Source organism: Hemibagrus wyckioides, linkage group LG03, assembly GCF_019097595.1.
Source record: "Hemibagrus wyckioides isolate EC202008001 linkage group LG03, SWU_Hwy_1.0, whole genome shotgun sequence".
Classification (NCBI taxonomy): domain Eukaryota; kingdom Metazoa; phylum Chordata; class Actinopteri; order Siluriformes; family Bagridae; genus Hemibagrus; species Hemibagrus wyckioides.
The window spans coordinates 26715260-26727323 of NC_080712.1; the positions used below are offsets into that span (position 1 = coordinate 26715260).

General features: G+C 40.6%; 1 protein-coding gene across 7 annotated transcripts in view; it reads left to right on the plus strand.

Moving 5' to 3' along the window:
- The window catches only part of LOC131350846 (arginyl-tRNA--protein transferase 1), an 80094-nt gene that overhangs the window by 37344 nt on the left and 30686 nt on the right, over nt 1–12064 (plus strand). For all 7 annotated transcript variants that reach the window (XM_058385791.1, XM_058385794.1, XM_058385793.1 and 4 more), the window contains 2 exons: nt 167–199; nt 8683–8864. In XM_058385791.1, coding sequence (XP_058241774.1) covers nt 167–199; nt 8683–8864 — 215 coding nt within the window. The remainder of the gene's footprint in view (nt 1–166; nt 200–8682; nt 8865–12064) is intronic.

The following is a 12064-nucleotide window of genomic DNA, read 5'->3' on the forward strand; positions in this document are numbered from 1 at the left end:
TTAATGGTTTCATCTCATTACTGGTGGCTCTCACTATATATATGTAAATCACTTCCTGTTTATTTGTGGGTCTTGTTTTATTTTTATGTAAGAAGTGTTTTAATGAATTATTCATGCTACATACACTAACATTTTCTTCTGCCTTTCCTGTCTCTCCTCTCTGCAGTTTAAGAGGTTCCTGTGTGACTCACCACTAGAGGTAAGATTCTTAACACTGAAGCACATATAGCATGTGTACGTTTTCCTGGTGTAATATCACTAATGTAGCACTGTAATGTTTAGAAGTAGTTGCGTGTCCTGGTGGTGGTCAGGGAGCTGGTATTGTTTCTGGAGTCCAGCAGAAGAATAACACTGGAAAATGTGTTCTTCAGACAGGCTTGGAGAAAACCTGCATTTATACACACTAGCAAGGAAAAACGCAGCGATTTGCTCTGATGTGAAGTGGAAGCAGATGGAATATGTCTGCGCCGTGATGCGTGTGACCAGTGTCAGACAGCATGCTAGGAGAAAAAGCAACACTGCTTCTTCTCTGACTGGCGCAGTCTCTGGATGAATTGGATCAAGAAAGCAAAAGAACATCAGTGGACCATGATGCCGTCGGGTCTAACCGTGGCTAAACTCTCCCAATTTTCCAGAAACGTGGCTCGGGTTGAACATTTAATAACAAATTCTTTCTAAATACAATTTTTTTTTTTTATAGTTAAGAATTTTCTTGCAGCGTAAAGATGATGCGAAATTGCTTTCATAAACCAGACGCTACAGAAAGCTCAGATTTGTTGGAAGTACCTTTTATCTAACTATGCACTTAAACTCTCCAATTACAGACACACTCACTTCAAGTGAACGCACGCAAATAATCGTATAAAATCAAATATCACACACCGTTAAACAGCCAAATGACCAATTATTCTGCCAACCAACATAATGATCGATTATATGAACTTTTATGTTTTTTAAATAACAATGCTGTCTCTCAGGAGGAGAAGGGAAAGTAATCCACCTAAATAATAAAATGAATGATAAAAAAAAATAAATAGACTTGCTCTCCAGAAAGATTTCTGCCTAACCCCTAATCCCTTTACCCTCCAACTTTTAACACAAGAATCTGACAAATAAAATTCTAAATAAAATCAGGAATGTAACAAAAAACAACTGGAAATTTACCAGGAAGGTCCTGGCATCCTTGTTGTACATAAACGGCATTATTAATTCTAATAAGTTAATATTTCAGCTACACATTTTTATATCCTTTATCCAAATGATTAAGACTTCATTCCACTGACCATCTTAGTTTCCAGACATGAACCCTGTAGATCCCGAGGTCTGAACTGACGAGAATATCTTGATGCATGGAATACGACAGAAAGAATCTCCATGCTGTTTTACAGCATCTTCTTCTTTACAGGAAAGAAAATTCACTAAAATAATAATTAACCCCCAAATTAAGATCTGCTGCTTATTGGTTTCATCCTATTACTGAAGCAATGGTCTGCAAAGAGCTTACAGAGCATGTCTGCTATCTCACTGGAACAGTGTAAAGTCTATCATCAAATGAGAGAAAATGGAGCACCACGGTGATATCACTAAGAACAGGACGTCCCTCCAAAATTTATAAAATGATGAGACAAAATCTTAACAGGAATATTGCAAAGAGACCTACAGCTGCAGGAAAAGCTAGAAAGTACTGATTACATTTTGCATGTGAGGACCATCTCCTATATTCTCCATAGCCATGTCTGGTGTAATAAATCCAGAAGAAATGGTAGTGGGAAATGGCTTAGAGCTTAAGGTATTGGATTAAGGGCCCTTGAGCAATGCCCTTAACCCTCAATAGCTCTGATGTATATATGAGATGAATGTAAGTCACTCTAGATAAGGGCTAAATGCCGTAAATTATGGCCACAGTGCAGCATGGTGGTGGTAGCATCGTGCTTTAGAGCTGGGGTTTTCATCGAGGTGGAAGAAATCATGACGATCTACGCATGGCAGCCAGACACCAGCTAGAAAATTCCAGTCAATATTTATTTTTCTATCCCTATAAAAGCCCTGAGGCGGATGGATTAAGACGTTTATCCAGTAAGGTGATACCCTAGTACTCCTGCTCCAGCCGTCCTGCTAGTAACTAAAATTTCCTGAGACGTTAATGTGGCAGCTTTTCTTTTACTGTTTCTCACAGTGGACACAGTCTAGGCTACTACACGTGCGTTTAGCATTTTCAGACCTGTAGATCTGTCCTTTTATTAAGCTGCTGCATTTCAAATACAAACTCAAATTTTATTAGTCACACACATAATCTTACACAGTATGACATGCAGTGAAATGCTTTTTATGACTCTGTATTATAGAAACCGAGTCAAATTGAATACAAGTAGAATAGGGGTTGGAATTATTTAATGGAATTTAAAAGTGGAATTAAATAGAATAGAATTAGCTGTACAGAACAGATGAAAAATGAATATGTATAAAATGTATAAAAATGTATAAAAAATGAATATGTATGAAAAATGAATATATATATATATATATATATATATATATATATATATATATATATATATATATATATATATATATATAAATTCTTTTTAGCTTTATTCGCTTTATCAGTTTGAGCAGGATTTGAGGTTTCATCAGAACCATCTCGTATCTGAGAAGAACATTATATTAAAATAAAGAGGCATGCTTTTGTTTTGTTTTTTAATTGCCGTAACGTGCTCACACACAGAATTCTTCCCCACAAAAAAATCTAACAGACATCTTAACCCACAGTTCATGTAGCTAATCAAACACACTGCATAACATGTGGTGCAACAGTTTGATCAGATCACTTGCTCACCCCAAGTGATCCAAACCAAAAGAGAAAATGCACCAGGTTCTAAAACAAAAGCTCCATAAGAGCTTATTGTCTGTAAAATCTGTTACCTGGTATTTCTGGAAATCGTATACTCCCTGAACTGAAGTGTTTGTCATGAACTGACCTGTAAAGCCATGCTGAACATGTTTACTGAGACGTGACCTTGCCAGTTGTTTGCATTTGGTCCCTCATTACCAGTAACACCAAATATTCCCGTTTCTTCTTCCTGTTTAAATTCACCCGCAGTTCAACGTTAATGAACTGTCTGAAATGCCACGAAGCAAACCTCGAGGTCGTATAGAGTGCGTCTTCACAATCTGGAGGTCTTTACAGTCGGAGCAAAGCACCTGTAATTTAGTGCAGCGAGCGGTGGCTTTCTTTATTTTTAGCAAGTTTTTTTAAACAGTAGAGACTGAGAGAGAGAGGAGTGAAGGAGCGACAGAGCTGGTGGACTTCCCCTTCCTCTGGGGCCCGTCTCGCCTGGCACTAAAAGCCATTAATGCTGTTAAGAGGCGAGGTTTTAGCACCTCATCAAGCTCACTCGCCAGGTGCCTTACAATCAGCTCGACTGCTGGCTCATACAAACACACACACACACGTCCGCATTAGCCATACACATTCCACAGTTTGTCCTCTTAACCCTGAACACGCTTTCTTTCCAACCTCACCTAACCTCAGCCACCTTGTACTGTGCTACAGCTCTAAATGTTTATTCTGTCCGGATCACATGTATAAATGCAGCAAAGCTGTTAATTATTACAAGCCTCAGATCAGTTGGGATCTTTTCATCAACACACTTACATCATATCAGTGCACATCATTTGTTAAAGAGATGCTTGAAGAATTCCAAAAACCAAAATCGTTCATTTTCCTGTCCAGGAATAGAAAATAGTTAAAAAGTTTAGTCACTTACCTTTTTTTTTTTTTTGGCTGTAGTCTGAACACTTTTTAAAATTCCATTGGCATACAACTGAGATTTTATTGTTCAGAAGAATTTTAAAGGGCTTATTAGAAATTTGTTTCTTGCAGGAGTACAGGAGCAAGAGTTGTTAGTTATGAGCTATTGGCACTTCTTATTTCTGAACTGATTTATAAGCCTGTACTCTCTATAGCATCACCATGCCATGGTTTCCTGCCAAACTGCTGAACTCTCCTGGGATTTTCACACACCAGTCTCTAGAGTTGCTTGTTGATGTGAGAGGAGAATCGCTACATGGGTTCGAGCTGATGGGAAGTAACTCAGATTAGCACTCGTGGCGAGGAGAAAAGCATCTCAGAATGCGCAAGATGTTAAACCCGAGGCAGCCGGAGTGCAACTAGCTGGTTGTGCTACATGATCATTTGAGTTACTTGTAGTCTGACTATGGAAGGTGTACCTAATAAAATGGTGGATAGAATATTAAACGCTTCCTAGTTATTTTGGTTGTTTTAGTAATAATGTAACGAGAGCGCTACTTCCTCACTTCGTAGCATGCACGTGATGTTGAGTGAAATCCGTGGCCTGGACTTATTTCCGTGTTTACTTAGTTCTACACGTTCGTCTGACTGCAATTCATCGTTATTTTCTAAGCGAAACGACAGGACAAGAATGAACTCAAAATGAACACAATGTCATTTGAACTCTGTACAGAAGGTCAGGAGGAAGTGAAAGTCACTTAACTCCGCCCACAGGGTCTGCTCCAGTCATTCACCTGCTACTGTTTACTCAGGTGTGTTTTTGTGCTTCACGTGACTTAACTCTGTGTTAAGCTTTAATGTGTGCTGTGTGTGTGTGTGTGTGTGTTGGGGCCACGCCCGTGCTTAGAGATAGGCCTGCATCGCATTTGGGAGTCTGTTTCTGCTTGGCTTTGCTAAATGCCTTTTTATTGGCCCATGATGTGTCTGTCCTTAGGGGAAATGCTCGTTAACAGTGCTGTTGTGTAATTAGTCGTCAAAATTTTATGGACATCGGGTACCACTTTTGCCCCGTAACCTCAATTTCTTTCTCTTAGAGACACACACATACATACACACAGACACACAGATGTCATTGCCCCTTACTCAGCTGCTGTGGTTAACACACACACTCCCACACTATCACCATCACGCCCACCTGGTGTATCTGAGCAGCGTGACTGGTGCAGTCAATCTGTTTCAAATGACTCTGACCTCTGGAAAAAAACCTACAAACCCCAGCGTATCTGGCCATGCCGTGAGCCGCAGTCGTAATCAAACACCGCCGCTAAGTCCACCAGCCTTTGACGCTGATTGCTTCAGTGAACATCTGGCGTACGTTGTGTGTGTGTTTTTTTTCTGTCTTTACTTTGATCACACATTTTCCAAGGCTTGGTTTCGGCTCTAATTGAGCACATCTTTATCTTTATCTTTATCTTTATCTTTATCAAACACTATTTGCGCTTGAGCTTTGACTTTATCTGACCTTTTTTTTTGGGGGGGGGGGTTGATTACTATGTTGAAATCTACTTTTATGCTGTAACAAGGTTGCTGGTATTAAAAAAGGGGCAGAGTTTATTAGTGTATTCACTAACTTTTTGTGATTTGGATTTTAATTCATATAAGAGACAAAGCAAAGAAAAGAATATTCTCCTTTTAGGCTTTTATGGTCTGGCAAAACAAATTCTGGGTATTTATTTTATTCATTTTATTATTTATTAGTAACTCATTGACAGTACCACTGAAAGTCATGAGAGAAAGATCTGTGAGTGCATGGAAAATGTGATTGCTCACGCTCAAACCACGCTCCAATTTGCACGCAACGAGGATAAATTCGGGAACGCACCACTCTTTTTTTCTTTTTTCTTTCACGAGAGAAATCGTTAACTCGACTATCATCAGGTAGCCGGCGGCTTGTTGAACTCGGTTGAGAGTATTGAGCAATCTTCTGATATAAGGGACAGGAAATGTCTTTTCAGTGCTGAGAGATGAGTGAATATGGGTAGACAGCATGCCAGGTCATGCAGCGAACCGCAGCTATAATCAAATGGATTTTTTTTAAGCATTATTTTTTAAAGCAAACTCAGTGAACCTTCTCTGATTGCTTTGGTGAGCGACTGGCGTAAATTTATATGCCCATGATATGATTTGATATGATATCCACCTTTATCTAGTTTGAGAGCCGTAGTTTGTAGTTTGGTGTCACTCCAAATCACCTTCCTTTAACGCTTTGAAGCCCGCCTTGAGTTGAATCAGGTGGTTTTGATCCAGCTCTCCAGAAGCAGCCTTGCTGATACCCTACTCTATATTTACTGTTGAATGGTTCAATTGGGCCATTTGGTATTATTGTTGTATAGCCAAGGGTTGAGGAATGTTAACTACTTCAGCTTTCACTCCATGCTTCTGTGTGTGAGTAACAAAGACCAACACAGAGAACCAGGGCACCATATGCTATCGATTTAGGCTCTGTTTAGTACCCGAGTGTTTTCATCCACACACCTCCCTTCTTAAATATATATAGGCTTTCCTGGCTGTCACAGTGGCTAAAGTGTAGTCATTAGGCTGTCCAGTGAGGTGATGCCCGGGTCAAAGTGTTACAATTTCTTCCTTCCGATGTAAACACACACACACACACACAGCTGTGTTGGTTTCGCTTTGGTGTGAGATACGAACAGATTTAAATCGTAGCACCTGAACAAACAATTCAGCAAGTCAGATCAAATGTTTAAAAGACTATAGATGAGCATATAGATGCCTATTTTTGTCAACGTTAATCTGATACTGATTTAAATAAAAGCTGAGAGGAAAAGGTCCACATCTACCCAAACCCCCTTCTCAAGGATCAGTGTGAGGCGGCAAACTTCATCTCAAATGTCCCGTAACAGCCACTTCAATAGCCTTACCGTGCAGGCCTGCCTGACAAGTGGACTGTATGAAAATAATTAGCAGACATCTGTGGAATGGTGTAGAAAACTAAGGAGAATATACAGGAATTGTTTTGTTTTGTTTTGTTTTGTTTTGTTTTAACAGAACGGGCAGGATTACTCCAGCGCCAGCTTTCACTGGCTGGGTCAGGTTGGGTCGGGTCATAGCAATACCTGGGGTTTAAGTGTACACGTCTGTCTGTTATGAGTGTGTTTGATTTGGCTGGCAGTGGCATGGCGAGCCTCTCGGGGCGCAGGATTAGCGTGATAACGAGTGCATTCCAACACGACTAACAGGGCCCAGATGGGTTGAAGTGGGGGGAGAGTGGACAAGATCCCGTTACCAGCCCTGGCTGAACCCTCGCCCTCCCACTGAGCCGTTTGAAGTCACAAGGGTAAAAAACAAGAGCGAGACGTCCATCTCGCTCCCTTGGCTTGATTGAGAAAGTAGGGATTTATGAGCTCGGGTGGCTAAACAGGGTCGGCGGAGGGGTCGGGAATGCTGTGTTTGAGTGTTCATGATGAACAGCGGCTAAGAAAAAGCAGCCGTGTTATTTTTCTTTTTTTGTTAATACAAAGAAGTCGACTCCCATCCACATTCCCTTTGGTTTTGGATATTGATTTTGTCCCTGCTGGGTCTTTTTATTAAAATACCACACCCCCACGTTTGTGTGATTTTGAAGAGAAGCCCAACACACACACACACATTTGGGAGCTATTAGCAAGCTACTGTATACTGTGTGTGTGTTTAAGCTGCAAAGGTACAGCAGGAACATGGTGTACACAACACACACACACACACACAATTCTTTCCGGTTATCCGATCCAACACACTCAAACATGCATGCACATGTTTTGTGCATACTCTATGGGAATACTTAATGTATTCATTAAGTGGTCACTGGGAATTTTTTTGGGCCATTGAATGCTTGCCCTGTGCACTAGAAGGGGTGGAGCCACTAGAGGCTGCTGTGGCTTTAATTTTGCTGACCACATCAATAGTCAAACAATCAAAAGCAGACCTTTTGGGGTTTTGGAAATGTCCAAACCAAACTTTTCCACTGGACAAGCCTGTGCCCATCTCTGTAGCCTCAAATTCATGTTATTTTATTTTATATATGTTATATATGACTGATAGGAATGGAACACAGTGTGTGTTTTTTTCAGTTTGTAGCTCATTCACCTTAAGATTCTGAGGTGTTTTTCTGCTCACCCCTGTTATAATGAGTGATTATTTGAGTTACTGTGGCCTTCTTGTCAGCTACAAATAGTGTGGCAGGTTTTCACTGACCTTTCTTACTCCAGCAAGGAGTTTCAAGCTGGTGGATGTTTTTTGTTTTTCGCACCATTCTGTCTGAACCTCTTTCTGATATGTTATTTGATGTGAGCATTAACCGATGCTCTTGAACTTTATCTACATGATTTTGTATATGGCTTATTGATTACTAGATGACTGGATAACTGCGTACATGTTTTATGCTGAGAAATAAAAGCAGTCCTTCTTGGATTTTGTATTGTTTGCTAACTCAGAGGAGCTTGCAATTTTTTTTCCCCAAGTGACCACAGATTTTCTGCAGATTTTGTCCAAGTCGTGTCATGTCACATCAACAAAACACACACTCAGCCAAAGCCCCCTTCGACTCGTGTGAAACATGAGTGCATTGCTCATAGAAAGTCATTATTTGTATTCACTGGTGGCTTTGAAATTCTACGCAAATTCTAGAAAAAAAATCTGCAGCAAAATGGCCATCGTAATGATCACAAAAAGCCTCTGAAATCCTGGAGGCACTGTTAATGCATAATTTGAGAAACAGTTATCTATACAAGTGTACAGTATTTCTCAGTGACGGTTAATTGCATGTGTGGCATTGTATTTGTAGTTATATGCAGTGTATTTGATTATCTTGTCCATAACAGTTGTATATTATAAACTAGTTCACTCTTGTTTTTTTGTTTTCTGTAAATGAACAGGCAGAGACATCTCCCGATGGGCCTGATATGGGCTACGGCTCATTCCACCAGCAGTACTGGCTGGACGGACGTATCGTAGCTGTGGGCGTCATCGACATCCTGCCTAACTGCGTCTCCTCAGTCTACCTCTACTACCACCCGGACTTTGCCTTCCTCTCGCTCGGCTCCTACTCTGCTCTCAGGTGCTTTTTACACCCTCACCAGCTCCTCATGCTTCTTTTGTATTCATCCTGTATATGGACGTACATTTCCAGGGCCCCGGTTACTATATACTTACTTCCGCCAAGCTATGAATTACTCTACTACAGAATTTAGCTGAATGGTTGCCAAGCAACACACCTAGACGCAGCAACACATTGTAATTACAAACTTCCTACTTGTTTATACTCCTGTCCACTAGGTGGTGCTAAGTTAATGCACCTTTCAGCTTGATATCAACCACCATTATTGAATGAGGCTGAGCGTCATCGTACGTCTGAACGCCACGTTTAAGCATGTAGCGGAATGGGGAAAGTGACCTAGCCAAAACTAAAGAACTGTAGTCTGGTTTATTAACGTATTTTAACCTGCTCCCTAAAAATGGTATTGTTATTAGCATAACAAATGCAAAATGCAGCTCATTTGTAATGAGGCCACAAGTGTTTAAAGAGTAACTCAATACGCTTTCGAACTCGGCTCAGCCAGTCAGATTCAAGGATACATAAATACATACTTGATGTGTTTTGTTAGTTTAACAAGGATTTCAGGCTTTACGCATGTTAATATTTAACCTCGCACAGCAACTTGACACCCAAAAACTAACTTCCTCACTTTGCCGGGTTACATTATTGCGGTAGGCAGCACATTTTTGTAGTGTGGATTGTAGGAGAAAGAAAGAGGGAAACCAGGAGGAGGCCAGGGAAAAGGGAAAAGCGGAGAGCAGACTCAGGTCTCTGTTGTGCCTAAAGCAGCTGCTGTCAGCATTTGGGTCAGCTGCTTTGTGTGTGTTTCTGTGTGTTTCTGTGTGTGTGTGTGTGTGTGTGTGAGAGAGAGTGTGAGTGTGATTGATGTAGTGTGTAAGTGCTCCTGGGCTCAGGATGTGATGGTGTTTAATAAAAGGTCTGCAGGCCACAAGTGTTATTATTTCAATACCTAAAGTATATAGTATACCAGGGTTGTACATATTAAGTATTTTCTTTTTCCCAGATATTTTATTTTATTATTCCACTCGCTGATATTCCGTTGTTTAAATATGTGTAGTAATTTCAACAAAAGGCACAAAAGGCAAAAAAATAGGGAAATGTGGAAAAAATCCCTTGAGACAATGTGAAGAAAACTTTGCATAATAATATAAACAATCAAGCTATATTTTATTTTACAGATTTTATTAAAAATGTACCAATCGGTTTTGCCCCCCTTTTTTTCCTCTCTTTTTTATTTATGACAACACAAACAATAATCATATATGGAGCAGTAGCTATAATATTGTAACTTTAAGTGAGAACGCTAATCAGATATATGATGTTTGTTTCAAGCTCACTGTTACTATATTTAATCTCCAAAGATTAAAGGCAGTGGTAGCTCAAGTGGTTAAGGTTCTGGGTTGTTGACCGGAATCGGATCGGGGTTCAATCCCCAGCACCGCCAAGCTGCCACTGTTGGGCCCTTGAGAAAGGCCCCCAACCCCCCCTGCTCCAGGGGTGCTACATCATGTCTGATCCTGCATTCTGACCACAACCCTCAAGGAAAGGATTATATGAAGAAAGTGTGCAGTAATGTATATGAAGTCCATTAACACTATGAAATGATGCATGTTTTTTTTTTTTTCCTGATTTACAGTCTTTGTGAGATAGGAGTCCCCAAAACTGCTCAAAATCTTGTTTTGAGCAAAAACGACTCTTTAAATTACATCAGGATTCAGAATTGAATTAAATTCATAACATTGCCACAAAGCAGCTTTGCAGAACTATATAAATTCAGGATATAAATATATAAATTTATCCTGAATGAGGAAGTCAGAGGTGACGTTGGTGAGGAAAAACTCCCTGAGACGATATGAGGAAGAAACCTTGAGAAGAAGAAAGACTAAAAAGGGAACTCATCCTCATCTGGGTGACACCAGAGAGTGTGGTTATAAATAATTTCCCTTATAACTGCGTACTATATGCTCATGCAAATGTAACCAGTAACCGTGAGTTTCTTTCTAGTATTAACATGAAGTCTATCTTGTTGAAGGAGACTTGAGTGCATGGCAGTTGCAGACCTAAAGCCATCATAGCACTTGTAGTCCTAAGCCATCTTAATAGTTTCTAAGTGGAAGCATCCCACGTATCTCCAGTCTGTCCTCAGCAGTTCACGTCAAGCCAAGAAGATTTTATTGGCATTGTGACCATATATAGCTGATGCAGCTCTCTGTGAAATGAAACAACCATACTCTAATACCCTGGTGCTACATAAAGACACAGAGCTAAGGATTAAAAACAACATAGAACTAAGGGTTAAAGAGTAAAAAATGAACCTCTTGACAGTTGTGAGCAGCCTCCGATTTATACATTAGACTCTATATATATAAACGCTCTATATATTATTTTGGTGTATGGATGGAGTCATTTTTACTAATTAGCTTTCAACTGGTTAAGGATTTAGAATCACTTCATTTGTAATCAAAATCTAGAAAGTACACAAGGAAGCGGTGTATATTGTATAAGGAATGATATGAAGTTGAAGTGTGAGTGAGGCAGCGAGAGAGAAATGGCCGTGTACATTAGTCAGAAGCGGGGCTCTCGTGTCCTGCAGTGAGTGCTGTGGCATAATTAGCTTGTGTTGGAGTGTCAGCTCGCTGAAGAGGAGATAATGGGGGATTCAAGCTGCTGCCAGAATGGAGCGGGTGGGGTCAGGGGATGTGAGGAGGGAGGGATGTGTCGTTTCTTTTCTCTCTATTTCCCCCCACCACAAAATCCTTTTTTTTTTTTTTTGTGAATGGGCTCCTCAGCCATCACACCCCCCACCCTTCACCCCCTCCCTCATTCATGGATTTGCAAGGCTTTGTCACCAGGGGATGGGAACCCAGGAACCTGGCAGCAACCGGCTGACCTTCTAGCACCTCTCTGTTTGGCATTCCTGTGTCTTCCTCGCTTTTCTCTCTCTTCTCACTCTCTCTTCCTCCTCTTTAGTCCTTCCCTAGTCGCTCTCTCTCTCTCTTCTGTGCTTTATTTTCCGCTATATCTATTTTATTTAAGTCCCCCAGCAACCCCACACCCCCACCCTCACACCATACACACTCTTCTCCAAAACTCTTTCCCAATCACGAGCTTATCGTTCCCTTCTCTTGTTTTCAGCAAGACTGAAAGAGCGTGATGTTCCTCTTTGCAAGTAGGTTTTTTCCTCTTTCTCCTTTTTGTCC